This window comes from Hydra vulgaris, chromosome 07 (assembly GCF_038396675.1).
Source record: "Hydra vulgaris chromosome 07, alternate assembly HydraT2T_AEP".
Taxonomy (NCBI): Eukaryota; Metazoa; Cnidaria; class Hydrozoa; order Anthoathecata; family Hydridae; genus Hydra; species Hydra vulgaris.
Genome location: NC_088926.1, coordinates 37,937,393 through 37,958,998, shown reverse-complemented (window position 1 = coordinate 37,958,998; position 21,606 = coordinate 37,937,393). Strand labels below are relative to the sequence as shown.

The window sequence follows — 21,606 nt, the reverse complement described above, 5'->3', positions numbered from 1 at the left end:
GTGAGCCTTTGTTTCCCCGCAGTTTAGCTACGTAATCATCAAATTCAGCCCTATTATCATTAACTAAGGGGATCAATTCTTCTAGTTTAGCAGCTCGGATTAAATTTTACAATTAAATCCGATGCACTGGTGTTCCTAAACAAAATGCTTCCTGGCTTCGGTGATAAAATAGAAAACGCGATTCAGGAAGATGGATAAAAAGTTACACTGATCCTAGTGGCTGAAAGGGAAAAGAAAACTTCATCAAAACGGCATCGACAACCTTTATGTGAGGCAGGTGAGCCAGTAGGAGATATTATAAAAAAAAAAGTTTATCTCCTCGCATTAACTGTGACAGTCTTTAAGACAAATATAATCATGGAGCTGCTTGTAAACGGTCGTGCAAGAATCGTCGAGTTGCTGGAAAAGTTGTTAATAAAATCTCCGGCTGGAATCTTAGCCGCTGCGAAATATTATTTATCGGTTTTGGTCAATACCGTCCTTTACACGGTATACCTACATTAAAACACCTACTTGCATTCCAAAGCGATGTGTCATGAATATGAAACACGCTGACAATCGGTGCTTTGAATGGGCTATCCTCAGCGAGAAATACCCAGTAGATTCCAAATTTCGCGCTGACCGCACAACTGGTAAAAAACACTCTGATCACACATCAAAGTATAGTGATGATCTCGGAGAGCTAGACTTTACAGATATAAGCTTCCCAGTAAAGTCAGCAATGTTGATAGGTTTGAGCGTCAAAACACATCTCTATCAGATAACATCTTTGGGTGGCAGAATGGGTTATAACCCATCTACGTAAGCAAGCAGAAAGGTTTCGCGGTTGAGTCAAAGTTGTTGAAGCCGATCCAGATAAGTCACATTATATCTGGATCATGGACCTGGCACGAATGTGTTGCTATACAAGCATACATCGCAACTCAAAAGATCCGTGTCTCCGATGCCTTTTTGTCTTCTCGAGAGCTGACCTGCTGGAAGCCCATCAAAATGATTGTCTTGGTATCGGCGATAAACCACAGAGAACATTGATGGCAGAAGCTGCAAAGAATGTTCTTAATTTCACTAGCTATCATAAGTAGATGCGTGTACCGTACGTCATTTATGCCAATTTCGAGTGTCTTAACATACCCGTAGAAGGCGCTACAGGTAACCCAGAGAAAAGCTCTACTCATCTGATTGCTAAGCAGGATCCATGCAGCTACTGTTATTTAAAAGTCCGTAGCGATGGTCAAGCTGATGATCCAGTATTATTTTGCGGTGATAATGCGGTGGAGAACTTTCTGTCTAGCCATCAAGATAAGTTGGAAAGGATAAACGAGGTCTTTTCTAAAGAAAAAAAATATTATGGGTGAAGATAATCGGGTCTCATTTGCATAAGCAAGCCAAAGTACCAGTAGTCTTCCATAAGTTGAGAGGTTATGATGGTCTCATCATAACCTCATCTCCTAATGGTTTCATCATAATCTAATCTCATCATACAGGCTCTTGGCACAGCCGCAGAAGGTCAAAAGATATCATGTATACCTAACACGATGGAAAAGTACATGACCTTCTCAGTCGGGCAGCTGTCTTTCATCGATATGTTATAATTTCTGAATTCCTCACTCAATGCTCTATCAAAGAATCTTTGCAGGAGGAGTTATCTATTACAAGCAAAGGCATGACAGATGCTTAGGTAAAATTATTGCGACGCAAGAGTGTTTATTCTTATGAGTATGTTGATAGCTTTGACAGATTTAATGAAACTCAGCTACCACATAAACAGGTTTTCTACTCATCACTTACTAAGAGTGGAATAAGTAATTATGATAATCTGAAAATCTGGAGCACTCTTGGTTTTAAGAACTTTGGCAAGTACCACGATGTGACGCTCCTAGATGACGTCTTCAAATTCCGAAAGACATTAATGGACTTATTATGGACTCGACCCAGCCAACTACTTTAGTTTATCGGGAAAGTCATGAACACTTTCCTGAAAAAGAATCATTCAATGGCTGAGTCTATTTCAAAAAGACAACCTTGAGCTCCTCACCGGCATCGACATGCACCTCTTCTTCGGAAAAGCGTTACGTAGCGGTATCTCAATGGTTTCAAAAAGATTCACTTTTGGTTAATAATCCAGAGTGCCCTGGATTTTTAGCGTGATTAGTTATGACATCACTAAGCCAAATTGCTAATGATGCAAACATTACCTATTGGCGGATTCCAACGGTGTCGCCATCACTGGAAGAAGTACTAGCAACATCTGACGATGCATCGAAAGGCTATGTCCTTGAAGTTGATATTGAGTATCCTGAGCAATTACATGACACCCACAACGATTATCCCCTTGCTCCCAAAACTGCAGTCACCAATAGTCTTCTCTTCATCGAAGAGAAGACTATTGGTGTAGGACACTAATAATCTTTTCTTTGATGTCAAAACTTTATAGATCTACTAGGATACGATGGATAGCTGAGAGCATTATGACTTTAGCAAGACATTCTTACCCCCACTCGATACTAAAGAATGAATCGCTCCTTACGGCTTTACCATCCTTGCTTATGGTCACTTTCTTCAAAAACAAAGCCTCGATTCGGCCAACCTACAAAACGATAAAGGGCAGATTGGTACTATTGCCGCATCACGGAATCGATAAAATGCATATTTATTGAGCACCAGTATATATTATAGGCTCTTTTTTAGACCAATACCGCTTCAAGCTGGTTTTGAAGCGGTATTGAATTTTTCAAACTTGATAGCACCTTTCGGCTTCTTATCTAATAATCGAGTTGGCTCATTATTAAGGGCAGCCATTACTAATGACAATGACTTGATCCACTAGGCTAATCTCTTCGAAGAACCGTGCGCTGCAATTAACATCTCTTGTACATAATGCGCGTCAAGTAGTCTTTCCGTATAGTACGATTAAAGCCCTCAAAGATTTCTTGCTCACGATAGTTCCCGGCAACGCCTTGCCGCACCTGTACATTATGGTTCTTGATAAGTTGAGTAGTAGTTCCCTTGAATTTGCAACCAGAATATACGTGAAGCAATCGCAGCCACATCAGCTCGTATATGCAAGTTAAGGCATCTACAACTTCTATCGCAGTCTTGTTTATAAGCGGTTCAACTTCTTTGTTACAGCTGGCCACATCAACGAATACCAAGGTGTACTGCTAGGTTTGTCGGCCAACTTTTTCATGCGGTAGAAAAACTAAGTCCGCCTGGTGGACTGCATTAGGACTGGTTTCATTGACTGTGAGCATGTATTTTGGGGCTAGTAAGTAAATCTACAATACGAACTGCTTCCTTAACCATTTGTCAGCAACCTTTTTAGGGACTTTCGTGACTGTTGCAAGTTTCTTGATAGCAGTAAGTCCGCGCCAGCACCCTTTTGGGTTGTAGCATACCGATGATAGTTTCTCATTCATTATAAATGTGCATCTATTGTAATGTGCTAAGCCGAACGAATCTCCGACACTAGACGGCAAAATAATTGGTGGTTCGGCAGCTCACGGTGACTTGTCTTGAATGGCTCCAAATAAAACTATGACGTGGCCTTGGAAAAAAAAAACAACGGTGCGATGAAAATAAGTCGAGGAAAACTTTTTTGTGACTTGTTTTGATGGGTTCCGAAAATAAATAATTCCGCAAAACAAGTCACAGAAAAAAATATCTGCTCAGAAAAAAAAAAACTTTTGGCCGAACCCAAGTCAGAAAATGTTTGTTACGCTACGACTTGATGGAACACCTTGATTGGTAAAAAAACAGCCTAAAAAGTGACATCCAGATATAAGGCTTAGTTCTTCGGAAAAAGTATTTAAATCAAAGGTGGCCTCTAATCTCCGCGACCCAAGTCAGAAAAAGTGTTTTATACTCTACGACTTGACAGAGCGCCTAAAAAAAACCGTCCTACACGAAATGTAGTACTGTGGCCGATAACCCCAGACCATATTTGGCTAATTACACCGCATGTTTTTTTTTGATATTGAGGTTATGAGTTGCAATAGTGCTCAATGAACTATCGCCTATATAGACCACTAAAATAACATTAAAACAATACATTAGGCATTAGGGGATCTTTTCACGAAGTGGACTTTCGTATACTTTTTTGTATCTCTTTTGGTGCCCAAAGTTAGAGGATCTCTATGAATCTCATATCTCTACCACCTATTTTTATTACTGATAATATGATAGAGTATTTTATCTTGATTAAGAATTGTATAAAAACATAGATCTGAAAATTTAAGCAAAGTACTGTAACATATTGTCAGTTTAAAAAACAGCACAAAAAAACGCAAATTATAATTTGCGTGTTTTGTGTAATTTTTTAAACTTGGCATTATTTTTATTCAAAAGTTCAATAAGTATTATGATTTAATGAGTAATTATTCATTTTTTAATCATATTTTTAATATTATCTGCGTTATGAATAACATAATAAAAAGAAATTTGTGGGTGGCGATATAGGAGGCATATGAGCCTCGTAACGCCATTAGTACTATTTTTCAAAAAATGATATTTCTTAGAATTTATCTTAGTTCAGAGCACTAAATCTATAATGTTTCTAGAGCTAAACAATCATACTTCAAACATACTTAATCATAAAATGATTTTTTCAAAAATGTAATATTTACATAATAATAATCAACAAAATATAAAAAGGTCGCGTTATTAGACTACTTTACCCTATATAGAAGAAGAGTTTAATTAGTTATTAAAAAAAAGAAAATGAGTGCAACTAATTATATGGTGAGTTTTTTTTTTTTTTTTTTTTTTTTTTTTTTTTATTTATTTGGTCATTAAAAAGAAATAAGCTTTTACAATGTTTTTGCAACATAAAAATATAAGTTCACGCAAGTTGCAATTTTTTAACTTAAGGATATAATTTTCTTTCTTAGAGGTATAACTTAATACCTTTAATGGGTAGAAAATGTGATATGCCCTTAAAGGTAGAAATTTCTATCTTTTATTTTAGTGTATATTACTAAAAAATCTCACAAAAGCATTTGATTCTCTCAAATCTGAAAGAAGTGTATGCAAAGTTTAAGTTTCTATAGAGCATCAAGATATGAAGACTTTTTTTCTAACAGTACTGTGTTTTTCTAAATGTTTTATAAGCAAATTTTTACTTACTGTTTATCACATCGTCCAAAGTGGTGCGTTCGAATAAGAGTTTAATTAATTATTAAAAAAAAAAAAAGAGTGCAACTAATTATATGGTGAGTTCACGCAAGTTGCTTCAGAAAAACGGGATTCTGTTTCTCTCTTAAGAAAAAAAGGAAAGGAAATATCTCAAGAGACTGGTGACAAGAGACTGTAGATCAAATTATTGAATTCTATTATAACGAGGAAAATAGTAAATAAATACCTGGGGAAAAAGATTTTGTGAGTACACACTAAAAAAAAAGGTAGAATTTTTGACCTTTACGGGTATATCACATATCCTAACCCTTTAAGGTAGAAAATTACCCCCCTAAGGTAGATAACTATACCTTAAGTTAATATTTTTGGCATAATTTTTTACATTAAGGGTATAATTTTCTTCCTTAGAGGTATAACTTAATACCTTTAATGGGTAGAACATGTGATATGCCCTCAATGGTAGAAATTTCGACTTTTTATTTTAGTGTATATTACTAAAAAATCTCACAAAAGCATTTGATTCTCTCAAATCTAAAAGAACTGTATGCAAAGTTAAAGTTTCTAAAGAGCATCCAGATATGAAGACTTTTTTTCTAACAGTACTGTGTTTTTCTAAATGATTTATAACAAAATCTTTACTTACTGTTTATCACATCGTCGAAAGTGGTGCGTTAGAGTAGGTGCATTAGGTACGCATACAATTAGTATGCATACCTGTGTTAATAATTAGTTAAACTATCAAAAGATTATTTATTAAATTATTATTAAACTACCAAAGGATTACGTATTGATATAATTGTCTGTAGTAGAGCTAACAAAAACTGCATGATACATCGTTGCCATTTGTGTCCTAAAGATGTTATATTAGGGCGTCATATTGAGAATGAGTTGTATTATCAAGATGATATTGATGAAGTAAATGTAGTTTTTTTATAGATTACAAACGACGTGTAACAACAGCAAAAAGCAGACAGCCTTTATCTCAGGAAGGAGGGGGTCAGGAGGGCTTTCTGACCTGGGCCTTCACTCAAAAAGTTGCTTTGCATAGAAATCGGGCATTTTTTTTTAGTCTCCAAACACACGCTTACTACTCACCATAGTCCTTATAATCTTAAAATGACCCAGGCCTCTTGAACCCTTTGGAGGGGTCAGACAATAGACCGATCTGAACTAGTAAGTCTAACTGAAACCACAAGCAGCTTCATTCGTACTGTGATAAATAGTTGACAAAAACTTACTGTTCATTCTTACATTGCAAATAGTCAAGCTGCTTATTTAATAAAATTAAAAAATGAGCTAGGTCGTACTGTAACCACTATATTTTTTCAGTTCACTATAGTTTTCGGTCCACTATATTTATTCAGAAATTTGCGAATTTATTGTACAAGACACAACACAAAGTTTCACAGGAATAAAATTCAAGCAACATTCCATCCAACAGTTGTGCATTACAAAGTAAACAATGTCCCCAAATGCGATTCAATTTTTTATCTCTGATAACATACTGCATGATGTAGACACGGTATACCATGTGATAAAGTTAACAATTGAGCATATTAAAATCAATATTACTCAGTAAATAGAAACTATTCATTATTTTTTAGGTGGGTGTGAAACTCTAAAAACTGCTAACAACTCATAAATATATGCCACCATGAACAGGATTTTTCTATAAAATGTACAAAGTTCCACTTTGCAACAAGTCACGGTAAATCACCCTGTGATGGTATTAACGGACTGTGAAAAGATTAACTCCAATTGCTAGCCTTCATAGAACAACAAACAACCATATACGTACGGCATCTGCATGTTTGATTTCTGCAAAAATGAAATCATAGGAACTAGTTTTTCTACTAGTTATCAAGAGTCAAACATGAAAACTTTAAGTAAAATGGAGCAAGATTCGCAATTGACAAGGGCGAATCCAGACCATTTAGTAAGGGGGGTGGGGTGGTCGATTTTCAGATTTTTTCGGCAATTCCCACAAATCATAAAACTTTTTTGGTTAATTTTTGTTTGTATATCAGTCTTATAGTCTTAACCACACTTTTAATTTTTTTTTTGAAATCATGTAAGGGTGACCATTGATCCAATTGCCCCCTCTTGCCAACCCTCGTCCCCCTATGGATCCGCCCCTGTCCATGGATCGGACTAGTTAATGAAAATATTGTTTTAGACTTTTAAATAACATTCATGTATCAAGGTCATATTATTGGCCTTTAAGAGATGGTATGTGTTTAAGATAATTCTCTCAAGTTAATTCTTATTTCATTTTAGGCTTACATTTTTTAGGCATTTATAGGATTAGTTTAGAACTAAGCATATAGTTACACTTTTTGAATTTTATTATTATAAAATTTTGATGCAAATAAATAAGATTTAAAAAAGAAAACCTTTTTTTTGCATTATAGAGTTTTTTACATATAGGTCCATTAAAAAAAAATTAAAATCATGACTTTTAGACATCTCAAGATATACTGCTTTTGTACGTGGCATCAAAAAAGCAAAGAAAATTGTTACATTAATGAAGTTTAATTTTCATCTAGAAGCTTTGCTTTTGTAGTGTTATAACCTATCATTTTTGAGTTTCTTTACTATTGAATAAATGTTACATAAGTTAAGGTTAATTGTGTGATGCAGTTAGCTGAAAAGTAGATAATATAATATTGTAAAAAGAAAACGTAAAATTTGATAAAAATTGAATACTTTTTTTTAATAAACTGATGCAAGAAAATAGCAAAAAAACAGATTGTAATCAATATATATTTCTGAAATAGTTGTTACATTTCAAGGTGTAAATGTAAAGTTAACACCTAATGATAATTATGAAAATAATAGCATATATAAAATAGTTGTATATGCAAAGACACAGTTACAAACAGTTAAAAACTGATAAAACGTAACAACTAACAATGACATAAAACAAAAAATTGTCGTGTGTTTTTGTGTTTTCGGAATAACGAATTAAAAAAATTTCATAGTTAAAGAAAAAAAAAGAAGAGTTTTAATAGAAGTTTTGAACAAAAATAATAGATAAATAAAAGAAAAAAAAAAGAATAAAGCAAAAAAAGTTACGAAAAACCAAAACAAAAAAATTAAAAGAAACAAAAGAACTTAAAACAAAGTACAAGGTTTTTTTTTTTAAAGTTTTTTTCATATTATCTTTTTTTTAATAATAATTATATATTGAAAAGTTTGGAGCAAATTTTTACAACTGGATGCTCTTCCGAAATTAACCTATTTTACAGAACAGGACTGAGTATTTTTATCGTGACACTATCACTAGGAAGATTACCAGCCAAGGTTAATGAGCTCTTCCTACCCAGACCACTTTAACGTGGGGATTTTATATCAGAGTTTTCCTTCTCCTAGATAAGTTGCCTTCATCACAGCTAAGGAGCCTCATCTACCCCAAATAAAAGAAAAAAAATTTGAAAATGGAAAATAATAATGAAAAAGATCCGTTATTGAAAGAAAATATAAAGAATAATTTTTAAGTTTTGTTTATTTTCTGCATTGTCCTGTGTTTTTGTGTATCATTAAAAACGTGAGACAATAATAATGTTAATAACAGTAATTATAACAAAAATAAAATTAATAGTAATAATAATATTAACAAAATAATTAAAATATAAATATAAAATATAATAATAATATTAACAATAAAATAAACAAAAGAATAAAGAGAAGAAAAAGGAAAAATTTTTAAAAAGAAAAGTTATTAGAATATTAAAATCGAGGAATTTTTAGGAAAGATATACTTAAAAGTAAAAAAAAAATCAATAAAAAGAGGAACAATAATATTCAAAAATATATAATTGCTACAACTACAATTCCGATAGCTACTGCGCAGCCAGACTCTCCAACTCACCAGTTAGTCCTCATTTTCGCATGCTTTACTATTTCCGTCTTCGTTTTCTGTAAAATTTATTTCTTTACTAAAACAGAGTAAACTAAATCAACATAACATTTTAACAATTTATAACATTTCAACTCATTAAAAGATTTGTAAGTATACTTACATTTCATAATTACATAACAATTTATTCACATCTCCTGAAAATTCTATGTCATCTTCACATGCTTTACTATCTTTGTTTTCTTCCTTGTCATTTTCTACTGTATAGTGATAATTTGATTCTTCATTTTCTATACAGTTCTTTTCTTTACTAAAACAAAAAATTTGATGAAATTTTTATATGTAAACACCTCGTTAAAAAACTATGATTTTCAAAATAACTAAGTTAAATAACTAGTTATGTAAATTATGTTACACTTACATTACAGAAATACATAAAGGTTCTTTCTTAGTTTTTAAAATCTCCTCATCAGAAAAATCAGATGGCTTGGTAGGTGTGTGTAGGTTCATCGCTTGATTATAGTGCGAAGTTAACATCTCTATATCATTACTTTTAAATATTCTTTCATTGAACTTTTTATGACTAAACTTGTATTTTCTATCTTCACTCTGTTCGAAATAAGGCGAATATTCTTTAATTAAATTGGAATGAAGTTTGAAATACATTTCATTCGTTAAAAATGTAAAATTTTTACAAGACCATTTTGTACATAGGTTTCCATGATTCTTATCAAAAATGAGATTGGGCATGTATAATTTTTTAAATTCGACCAACAAAGTATGACACAACAAACAAGGTATTTTCGAAGTTGAAAACGATATTTCTTTTATGTTTGAAATTTCAATTGATTCTTTATGATCAAAAAGCCATTGCAAACAATACATCTCTGCATGTGCACATTCTGTACTGCCACTAGGAAGAAAGACAGGGTGAATTTCCTGATTATGGGAATATGCTTTTTTAATATATGGGCTTTTGTTTATTTTCGATTTTATGTCATCACGGAATTCATTTTTAATTACACGGTTACAAGAAATAAGCATCTTATGAGGAGGTAATGGTACTAACGTAGCACAAATATATTTTTTGCCACATATATTAAACACATCTTTAGCCAATTTATTGAATTCTGTATTACTTACATCTGTCTTATTTTCGGATTTATCACGATTTACTTTATTTTCAATATTGGTATAGCAATAAAAATCCGATTCAAAAAGTTCCTTATAATCTACATCGTCATTATAAACTGGTTCTCGTTTTAGATCTACATAGGGATCCCCAACTAGATCTCGTTTTAGATTTAAATCATTTTTAGTCTTGATCAGATTTTGTTTAATATCCGGAATGGCATTGTATATTTGCGTACTATCTTGAATGCTCAACTGGCCAGCATCAGAACTTTCGCTTGAACCATCCATTTTACGTTTTCTCTCGTCATCCATTTTATATTTTTAGATAGGTCAGCGCAAGAAAGTATCACTCAGAATACGATCAAAGTCCAATGACAAAAATACGTAATTATGCGTGTATTATTTAAATTAAGTTATGCAAATTTTATTTAAATTATTCCATCATTATAAAGCTTGTTGACAGCGTGCTCGTAAGCTAAAAAATAATAAAATTATAGTTTTAAAATTAAAAAAAGTTTTAAATGGATATAGAAATGACAAGGTATATGTTAATTCTAAAGTTTAATAAGCCGTTGTAAGGATTTTTCAGTTTGTATAAGTTTTTTATTCTTATTGTCAATAATCGTGACTTACACAAAAAATTGCACTTATTGTCAATATTATTGACATAAATGATTATTGACAATAATCAATCAATTGATTGATTATTGACAATAATCAATCAATTGATTGATTATTGACAATAATCAATCAATTGATTGATTATTGACAATAATCAATCAATTGATTGATTATTGACAATAATCAATCAATCATTTATTTTACTTTATAAAATAAAATTAATACAAAGCTAGGATCAGTCACAAACAGTTATGTAACTGACAAAAACGTGACGACCTACAAATATTATCCGTAAATTTGTAAAAGTATATAAACTTATTAGTAAATTAATAATAGTAATAAAATTAATAATGATAATACAGTAATAATAATTGTAATAATAATAGTAGTAATAACAATAATAATTTTAATAATAACATTAGTAATTTGCAACAGTAGCAGTAATAAAAATAATAATGTCAATTACAGAGATAATAATACTTTACAATAACAATATGTGGCATAGAAGTGGTCGTTTGAGGAAGTACTATAAATACTACCATATAAGCAATACCTACATTTATTTAAGACACACACATACATTATATTTATATATATATATATATATGTGTGTGTGTGTGTGTGTGTGTGTGTGTGTGTGTGTGTGTGTGTGTGTGTGTGTGTGTGTGTGTGTGTGTGTGTGTGTGTGTGTGTGTGTGTGTGTGTGTGTGTGTGTATATATGTATATGTATATATATGTGTATGTATATATGTGTATGTGTATATATATGTATGTGTGTATGTGTATATATATATATATATGTATATGCATATATATATATATATATATATATATATATTGTATATATATGTATATATATATATATATATATATATATATATATATATATATATATATATATATATATATATATATATATATATATATATAAACACATATATACATATACCCACATTTATAAATACAGATACATACATACATATACATACACACATATATATATACAAACATACACACAATACATACATATACATAATCACACATATGCATTAATGTAAATAAACACATATAAAAAAATAAGTAAACACATTATACATATACACATACATACACACAATGCACACTCAGGTTCATACAAATATATACATATATGGAACAGAAGGGTAAGGAGTGGTAGAAGAGATAACTGATAATAGGTTTAAAATAAGGGAAAACTAAAAGCTGTTATAATTTAGAAAAATAGACAGAATTAATTGAAGATATAAGATAGTGAAAATGCTGTGTTAGAATTTTATTGAGTATTTTTATGAAGGATAAATTTTTTGATATTGGCAATGAAAGCATTTCTAGTAATGTTTGGAAGATTTATTTTTATTGAAAGTGGCAGAGAGTTCCAAGAGTGAATTGATTGGTATTTAGTTGATTGAATACCATATTTGCTAGTTTTTTTGAAGGTAGCTAGTTTATAACAAGATGTTGACCTAAGTTTGCAATTATGGATATCACTTGTGAATTTAAAATAGTTGTTGTAAGCAATAGGCATGGTATTATTAATGATATCCCACACAAAAACACAGTTTAATAAGAAGATGAGTTCATCTAACTTCAAGATATTTGATAAACTATACAATAAGTCTGGATTAAAATTACTTGGCTGGAAATGAACTATTCGTATAGATTTATTTTGAAGTTTTATAAGATTTTTAAGATGAGTAGATGAAATTTGGCAGCCATACCTTAGGTGGGAGTTAAATATAGCATGCCAAATATTTATCAATGTTTCGTAGTTGACAAAATGCCTTACTTTGGAAAGCATTCTATTAGCTCGACTTAGTTTGGAAGATATTGCTTTTACTTGTCGGTGAAACAATAGACTTTCATTTAATATAATGCCTATATTATTTGATCTTATTTATGGTATTAATTTTTTTACCGCTTATTCTGAAATTAAGTTTTTTTGTAATTTTGTTGCTTTGAGATTTAAAGATAACTATTTCAGACTTGGTATAATTTTGTTTGATCGTAGCCATTGTACCAAACATGCAAGGTCATGATTAAGATTTTTATTTAGTTTTTTAAGAGATTTACTAACAATAAGAAGATTGGTATCATCAGCAAAATGATATGTTTTGGAGAATTTTACACATGTGTGCAGATCGTTTATATAAACGAGGAAGAGTAGAGGACCTAAGATTGAACCTTGTGGAACACCAATACATGTAAACCTAGTATTGGAGGAAGTGTTTCCAATGCTTACAAACTGAGAGCGCATATACAGGTACGACTTGAACCATTTGAGAGCAACTCCTCTGACACCATAATGATTTAATTTAGTCAGCAAAATCTCATGATCAACAGTATCAAACGCCTTCTGCAAATCAACAAACACTCCAGCCGCAAACTATTTTTGATCCAGAGCTTCACGTATTGTCACAGTTATATCAATGAATGCTTGATTTGTACAGTGCTTTTTGCGGAAGCCAAATTGAAGGCTATAGAAACTATTAGATTGATTTTAAAAGTTTTCTAGTCTGTTAAACATGAATCTTTCAATTAGTTGGCCAATATTTGAAAGTAAAGATATAGGTTGATAGTTACAATGATCTAGTTTGGATCCACTTTTAAAAATAGGTACAACTTCAGCAACTTTAAACAAGTCAGGAAACACTCCAATTTCGAATGATTTATTCATCATAATGCTCAAAGGGTAGCTTAAATCTTTTGATGCTAAGATCAATATTTGAGTATTAGGTGTAAGGAGTATTTTGCACTAGGTGTAAGGAGTATTTTTAAGGTAGTGGTTAAAGTTATGCCTAGGAGAGGTGATTGTTTTAGAAAGATTTTCTGCAATTGTGGAAAAATAGTCATTAAATGAGTTAGTGATTAGGGCATTATCAGTTATAATTTGGTTATTTATAGTTAAACTTAAACAAACATTCTCACTTCCTCCTTCATGATCCTCCTCATGCAACAATATCTTTGTAGAACATACTAGGACAATTAAATTTGGCAGCGCATCAATTAAACATTAGTGCACCAATGCTTGGAACAATCTCCCTCATTCTTTGAAAAGAGAAAAACCGAAAACTCAATTTCTCGTTATAATTTTTTCAATAGATTAAAAAAACAATATTTGGATAGCTACTAGAATAATAACTCCAATAAAAGCAATATATCACTGTTAATAGTCTTATTAAAAAATACTCTCTTATGTATATATTTTTTATTTTATACCTTTTTTTTTTTAAGAATCTTTATTTTTTTGTACAGCTTTTTTGTCGTCCTTGTACAATAATTGAATGTGTATGTACGTATGCATGTGTGGGTATATGTATGGGTACATGTATAATGTGTGTGTATATGTGTATGTATGTGTGTTGTGTGTATATGTATGTATGTGCGTATGTATACGTTTATATGCGTATGTGTGTGTGTATAAATATATATATATATATATATATATATATATATATATATATATATATATATATATATATATATATATATATATATATGTATATGTTTGTATGTGTATAGATGTATGTGTGTTTATGTGTATATATATAAGCGTATGTGTGACATGTATGTATGTGTGCGTGTATAAGTATAGATATATTTAAATATACCATTGTTATTATTATCATTGTTATTATTGCTATTACCTTTATTTTTATTAATATCGTCATTTTTTATTAATATCATTTTTTTTATTAATATCATTTTTTTTATTAATACCATTATTTTTATTGTTATTAATACCATTTTTATTATGATAGTTATTATTAATGTTATTATTATTGTTAACGTTATGATTTTTATAGTTGTTATTATTTTACTCTTATGTTATTATTCATTATTATTAGGTGTTTACAAATCATTAGTAATTATACTATTTGTAAACATCCTTGAATTGTAAAATCATGTAATTCAGAATATATTGATTAATTGATTAATATAAATAAAATAAATAGTAGTAATTTATTATTTATTATTATTAGTAGTTTAATCAATAATAACAATTATAATAATAATATTATAATAATCATATTATTTTAGTAGTATTATTATAATATTATAATAATAATATTAATTATTGATTACAATAATGTTGTTATCAGTTTTTATCATTACGTTATTAGTTCAGATGTATCAGATTACGATGATTCAGACATATCAAATAATGAGGCAAAAGATGATTTAAGTCTTCAGGGTGATTTGTTTAACTTTTTTTTTTTTTGAATATTTAATTTTTACTTATATCAAAAACATTCAAAGTAATTATGGTTTTGACTTATGCAAATTCAAATTTTAGATAAAAAAACGGTTTGTATTTACAATTCTGTCGAAGAAGCTGAACACTATCTTCTATCTGTTAATGAACCATCAAAAATTTCAAGTTTGCAAGATTTTTAGTTATTATTTGCTCTACAATATTTTCTTTGCATTTATTTTGAAATTAATAAGATCTTCACATTTCAGGTAAAAGTGATATCTACATATGTGATTCAGTTAAAGAAGCCAATCAGTGTCTTCATAACTATGAGATAGATAATACTGTTCGCTTTGCTGCTTTTTCAACTCCAAAGGATTTTGGTAGTACAGGTAAAAAGTTTTGGAACAATGTAAACTAAATGAAAGTTCAGAGTTACTTTATTTAAGTTGTGATATACACTTTGCAATAATCAGTTATTCAAATTTATGGAGTTTTTTGTCTCTACTGTGTTTACAGCTTATGATTATATCTATACAGTTTAAATAATAAACAGTTCATACAGCGTTGCCACCGAATCAGGGAGTTTAGGGAAAGTCAAGGGAATTTAGATATAATCAGGGAAAATATAGGGAAAAGCTTGATTTCGTTTAAAATCAGGGGAAAGTCAGGGAATTTTTTAATTTTGTAATAATATTCTTTTTTTAGGTTACTATTTTAAAAATCATATCGCTCAAAAGATTGTTCAAATATATTAATATTTAATCATTATGAAAAAAATTTAAGTTTTATTCTAAAAAAAACTTAGTTATTAGTTTTGGTCTTTAGCATCGTTTACACTTTTAACAGAAAATATCAGGAAATCTCTAAATGGTTCTAAATATTTGGTTTTGGAACAGCAATCTAAATCATGCTGAATACAAATACTTTGACTCAAATTTTGGGCCACCCAAAAAATTTACTTGAGTACAACCACATCTTTGGCAACAATCAATTGCATAAATCTGACAAAACTGTGTGTGGATGGCCCAAAAGTAAAATGGTGACCTCTTGATATTATTAAAAAGCAGTGTGAGCAACAAGAATTTCCTAAACTTCCTAAAACTAAAAGTTGCAACCTCATGTAATCCAATATGCTTTTAAAACTGGTTTTCAATCAGGGAGGTCAATGAAAGCTTCGAATGACTTTTGAATGACAGACTAAACTGTGTATTGATGAGATAAAAGTAAACTGTTAACCTTTTCATCTTATTAAAAAGCAGTTGAGCAACTCTTAGACAGACACCCTATTGATTCCATTTCTCTTTAAATATTTGTTTTCAACTGCTTAAAGCTTAATGAGTTTAATATTATATAAATACATTTTTGAATAACTTTTGTTTCATTTTTTAGATATATTTTCACACAAGCACAAAGTGTTATGGGAAACATCCCCAGAATTTTTTAATACGCCTTACGTTGTTTTGTCATCAAAAAGGTTTGATTGTCATCATGGCGTTGATCGGAATTCTAATGCTAAGCAAAAGTATATCGATGCAAAAGAAAATCAAAAAGTAACAATTAAATAGTCTTATTTATTATTGTAACAAATGTTCTTTAATTTCACTTAAAATTCTTTAAATTAAATAGAACAAAAGTAGATGTTTATGTTTATTATACTACTACTACTAATAATAATAATAGTAATAATAATAATAATAACAATAATAATAATAATAATAATAATAATATGATATTATTATTGTTATTATTATTACAGAAGTTTGATCATTGGTACAGAGGTGAATATGTGATTATTCAAGACACTAAGAAGTTTGAATGTCCTGCAAAAGTTAACATAAAAGAGATTGTATATTTTACTAGTTTAAAGGTATTTTACAAAACCGTAATTATTTTTTTTAGTCACATTTTTAATGAATCTATCGTTATTAGAAAAATTATAACAATAAAAAGAATGATCAATTCTGTCATTTTATTTTCAGGTTGTCATCATGACAAATTATTACAAAAACCAAGTATCAAGAGATATTCGAAATTCTTTGATGAAGCATAATACTTTTGTATTTTGTAGAAAAATTAAAGTTGAAATAGACTGCCTATTATGTCACCGAAATCATCCACTTGGAAAAGTAATTGCTTTGCGCTTTGATACTATATTGCAAACTGTGTTAATCATTAATTCTTCTTTTTATTATTATTATTATTACTATATTTTTGAAACATATTTTTCATATTGTAATGCTAGTAGTAATGCTAAGCATGATTTTTATACATGTACAAAGTTACAACTAATTTTATATTATTTGTGCGTAATAATATGTACCTTTCATATCTTGCTACTGTTTTATTAATTGATGTAGTAGTACGAATGCAGATAAGTAGTTACATTTTGTGTTACTCAATACTATTTTTAGAGTGAACTCCTGTCTCAGAAAATTGACCATCGATTGTCAACAAAGATTTCTGAATTTGTGAAACAAGGCGTTTCAAATGTATGTGAGATGAAGAGGCTTTTAAAAATTATGGTTAGTGATATGTTTGGAAAAAAAGATTTGCCTCCTTCTAACAACAGAAGGTTCTATCCAAGAAATAATATCATTCGTACACACATAGTCATTGAACGTCAAAAGCTTAGGTAATTTTTTTATTTAATTTTTAGTACTTTTAGATGTTTCATATTATCAAAAAGTTTTTAGATTTATTAATTTTTCAGATTCTCAAACATTGATCAAGATTGTTTAGAAAACAAAATAAATGAATGGAAGGTTTCTGACGCCACTGTCAAAATACATTACCATCCAAAAAGAAGTCATAGTAAGGATGAGCTGTTGTTTGTTTATCAAGCTGGTTGGCAAAAAAAACTTCTAAATAAATATGGTAATGAAATGGTGTTTTTAGATGCAACATATAAGACCACTAGATATTCATTACCATTGTTTTTCTTAGTTGTTAAAACTAATGTTGATTTTCAAATAGTTGCAACATTTGTATCTGAAAGTGAAACTTTTGATACAATAAAAAAAGCACTTAATGTCATCAAATCTTGGAATCTTGATTTTCAACCTTTATACTGCATGACTGACTATTGTAATGAGGAGATACGTGCTTTGGAATCTGTTTTTTTTGGTGTGTTTTTCCAATCTGTATTTATTTATTTAATTTTTAAGTTATTAACTTCTTTAAAGAAATCATTTTTTATATTTCATGTGATTTAAGTTCATAATCATTTTAAATAAAATTTTGTTCTCTTATTAGGGTGTGAAGTATTCATCTGCGATTTTCATAGAGAACAGGCATGGGATCGTTGGATAAAAAAAACTTCCAATGGTTGTTTTAGTAAAAAAGAAGATATTTTAAAATTGTTAAGATGTATAGCTTGGTCAAGATCTTGTGAAGAAGAAGTAGATGCTATAAAAGCGTTAGAGCTTTCTGACTTTTGGTGTCAAGATGGTTTTTCTAAATTAAAACATTATGTTGAAATGTATTGGATGCCTATAAAAAAGGTATTTATTATTAAACATGAGTTTAAATAATTAAACCTTTATTTGAGAATACATTTTGTGGCAATCATTTGGTTTGGTTTGTATTATTTTAAGGTAAGGTATGTAAAAGTAGAATTTCTTTCTTATTGTTTAGAGATGGATCTGGTGGTATAGGCAAAATCGTCTTCTAATTAATTGCAACACAAACAATGGTGTTGAAAGACAAAATGAGTCATTTAAGTATTGCTATTTAAAGAAATATAACAACTCTTCTTTGACAGGCATGTTAACTTTATTAATTGAAGAATTCTTCACTGATAAGCTAGAAAGGTTAGTTTAAAAGAAAAGTTAAGTCATTGAACTAATGTTTGAAAGGGACTATTGTCAATTTAAAAGTTCACAGTAATGATTTTAATATAATCTTTTTATTTTTATTAAGTTTTATCTATTCAATTTAGCTACACTGATGCCAACTTCAAAATGGATGCAAGATACAGGAGATATGGCTGTTGGGTGCCAAAATATTTATATAATCGCCCTCGTAGTTTAGTTAAGCATTGCTTGTTGCGAAAATCTACTGCTGATTATATGGATTTGAACACAGTTGTAATGATGAAACATGGTATCTTTACTGTATCTAGTACCATTGATTCTTCTACAAAATACTTTGTGCATTTTGGTGATGAAAATATTATGCCAAAATGTACTTGTTATGATTGGATATCAACAGGCTATCCCTGCAAACATTTTTTTGCTATATTCAAAAAGTATCCTGCTTGGTCATGGAATACATTATCAAAACTTTATGTAAATTCTCCATTCTTAAATTTAGATGAAGATAACTATGATATATTCCATGAAAAAAAACCTTTCAATTTTTCAAAGTTGCTTTCACCTTTAAAAGAGTCATCTTTGTCTTTAAAAAAAAATACAACTGTAGAAGATCAGAATGACATATGTAAAAAACATATTCCCATTTATTCTGGTGTCGATGTTAGGGAGATGCTTAATACTATTAAGAACTTATCATTTGAATTTGAGGCAAACTCTGATGAACTAGTGATGTTACATAAAACTCTTTCCACTCTAATAGACAAACTAAACAAAGGAAGAGTAAGAGAATCTGGGATTCCTGTCACTCAAACAAATAATAAATTAAGCAAAAAACATATTTCTATTCCTGTACGGAAACCAATAAAAGCTCAAACTAAGCGTGTTGGATCACAAAAAGAAAAAACATCAAATGCTTCTAAAGTGTTTATAGTAGCAGAGAGTTACTTAGTTGACTCGATTGAACATAAAATTGTTGATGAGCCTGTAAACAAAGAAAGGTTTGTTGTTGACCATGAGATAGTTATTTCACATAACAATGATGAACATTTAGTAGAAAAACTGGTTTTACTTCCTCAGACAAAACTCTCATCAGATGATATGAATGATATTACAACCCATCAGATGTTGTCAGACAATGTTATCCATTCGGTACAAAAAATGATAACTGGTGTTTCTGGTCTGCAGGATCCAGTTTTGGGGCAAAATTTGTCATTTTGTGTGGTAAAGGGCTCCTTTGTACAGGTATTACATGATGGTGATGTACACTGGCTGACAATAAGCACTTTTGGGTGCTCTGAAGGTGAGGTATTTCTGTTAGACAGCATGTTTAAGGGCAAAATAAAGAACTATGTTGTCAGACAAATTTGTGCAATAATGCAGTGCACCAAAGACAGTTTGAAAGTACGAGTCTTACCTGTGCAACAACAAACAAATGGTGTAGACTGTGGTTTGTTTGCATTGGCGTTTGCACAGCACATTGCTTGTACCGGCTCAAATCCACACTACATTTCATTTGAAAATGATGAAATGAGAAACCATTTATTTAAAAGTGTTATAGAAAACCACTTAAATGAGTTTCCAAAGACTGGAAAATTGACCAGATTTTGCAAAGAAAAAGAATTTAATTTTACTCTTTATTGCGTATGTCGGCAAATTTGGATGGCTTCTGATAAAGTTGTCAAAGATAAGTAAGTGAATTATTTAAGTTATGTTTTAGCTTTTCAATCTAACTAGTTACACACACACACACACACACACACGCACGCACGCACGCACTTATTACTTTTATTTTATTTACACACATTACTTTTATTCACATTTTTTTGACTGTTTTTTATGTGTTAATACATTTAGGCATATGGTGCAATGTGGAAAATGTGAATGTTGGTTTCATCGTGTTTGTGAACGCATACCTGATTTTATTTTAGAATGTGAGAGTGTTGAATGGTTTTGTTCGCAATGCACAATAACTTTACCATGTAGTACTTTAACTTAAAAGAGATTTTGACTTTAACATTTATAATCCTTTTTTATGTAGTTTTAGTACTTTTTTTTTTTTAGTACTACTTAGTTTTACTTTAGTATTTTTTCTTTTCTTTTTTTTTTTTTGTTATGGTAGGCAAAAAGTGTATGATTGATAAAAAATCTTATTTAAATAGTTTTTCATTTTCTAATTTTCTAATATATAGTCTTAAAGGAATACATGATTTTTGAAGGATAGCAATGCCTAAAAAGTTGTGTTACCTAAATAAGGTTTATTTTAGTCAAGAGTCCCTTAATTAAGATGGTCTGGTTAAGTAAGTAAGATGATCTGGTTAAGTAAAGGCATGTTCAAGAACAAGATCAATTTTTTCAAACTAAATGGTTCTTTTTCAACTCTGAAAGTGGTGTTGTTGTATTTCAATTTATTTATTTTTACCGTAAACACTTTTAGTTTCAGTCTAAGTATAAATCTTAGTATTTGTAATAAGTATTTATTATTAATTACATTTCAATGAATATATATTTTTTTAATATATAATAATTTTTTTAAACATAACAATTTTCCTTTTTTTTTTAGTTGCGTTTGTCATTGCTTTATTAGTTTGCCTACTGTTGAAACATGGTTTTAATTTAGTAAATTTATATGATGTGAAATTTACTCTATTAATCATCAGATAACAGTTAGGGAGAAATTGGAATTCTACATAATTAAGGTAAAAATGATTATGTTTACTGGTATTACCATTAGTTGCCGATGGTAACATTACAAAACTAGTTTTTATGGTTGATTGTGTTTCAGCTCTTTAGTTTTATACTGTAACATTGATGACAAATATATAACAAAAACAACATG

General features: G+C 29.8%; 2 protein-coding genes across 4 annotated transcripts; one reads left to right on the top strand and one right to left on the bottom strand.

Annotated features, from left to right (window-relative positions):
* Positions 1-8,913: 8,913 nt before the first annotated feature.
* On the bottom strand, positions 8,914-10,719 carry LOC136082460 (uncharacterized). Its single transcript, XM_065801814.1, has 3 exons — positions 9,411-10,719; positions 9,153-9,299; positions 8,914-9,068 (listed from the first exon to the last, which is right to left on the bottom strand). The coding sequence occupies exons 1-3, from the start codon at positions 10,433-10,435 to the stop codon at positions 9,005-9,007; spliced, it is 1,236 nt and encodes a 411-aa protein (XP_065657886.1). The 5' UTR covers positions 10,436-10,719; the 3' UTR covers positions 8,914-9,004.
* Positions 10,608-21,468, top strand: LOC136082459 (uncharacterized). 3 transcript variants are annotated; one of them, XM_065801812.1, is made up of 12 exons: positions 10,608-10,664; positions 14,885-14,955; positions 15,058-15,141; positions 15,225-15,347; positions 16,348-16,508; positions 16,715-16,825; positions 17,370-17,590; positions 17,669-18,081; positions 18,211-18,458; positions 18,592-18,767; positions 18,896-20,458; positions 21,331-21,468. In XM_065801812.1, the coding sequence occupies exons 1-12, from the start codon at positions 10,645-10,647 to the stop codon at positions 21,380-21,382; spliced, it is 3,243 nt and encodes a 1,080-aa protein (XP_065657884.1). In that variant the 5' UTR covers positions 10,608-10,644; the 3' UTR covers positions 21,383-21,468. The 3 variants fall into 3 exon arrangements, with proteins under 3 accessions (XP_065657884.1, XP_065657883.1, XP_065657885.1); XM_065801811.1 differs by lacking the exon at positions 21,331-21,468 and adding an exon at positions 20,625-20,773; XM_065801813.1 differs by lacking the exons at positions 10,608-10,664; positions 14,885-14,955; positions 15,058-15,141; ... (2 more) ...; positions 16,715-16,825; positions 21,331-21,468 and adding exons at positions 16,944-17,084; positions 20,625-20,773.
* The last annotated feature ends 138 nt before the right edge of the window (positions 21,469-21,606 follow it).

What these genes read in the sequence shown, in the direction of transcription:
- LOC136082460 (XM_065801814.1), bottom strand. Translation starts at nt 10,435, where the DNA reads ATGGATGACGAGAGAAAACGTAAAATGGATGGTTCAAGCGAAAGTTCT. An exon ending in CCTTTATGTATTTCTGTAAT is followed by an intron (nt 9,300 to 9,410) that starts GTAAGTGTAACA and finishes TTTTTGTTTTAG; the next exon opens with TAAAGAAAAGAACTGTATAG. An exon ending in TTGTTATGTAATTATGAAAT is followed by an intron (nt 9,069 to 9,152) that starts GTAAGTATACTT and finishes ACTCTGTTTTAG; the next exon opens with TAAAGAAATAAATTTTACAG.
- LOC136082459 (XM_065801811.1), top strand. Translation starts at nt 10,645, where the DNA reads ATGGATATAGAAATGACAAG. An exon ending in AAAGGATTTTGGTAGTACAG is followed by an intron (nt 15,348 to 16,347) that starts GTAAAAAGTTTT and finishes TTCATTTTTTAG; the next exon opens with ATATATTTTCACACAAGCAC. An exon ending in GATAAAGTTGTCAAAGATAA is followed by an intron (nt 20,459 to 20,624) that starts GTAAGTGAATTA and finishes TAATACATTTAG; the next exon opens with GCATATGGTGCAATGTGGAA.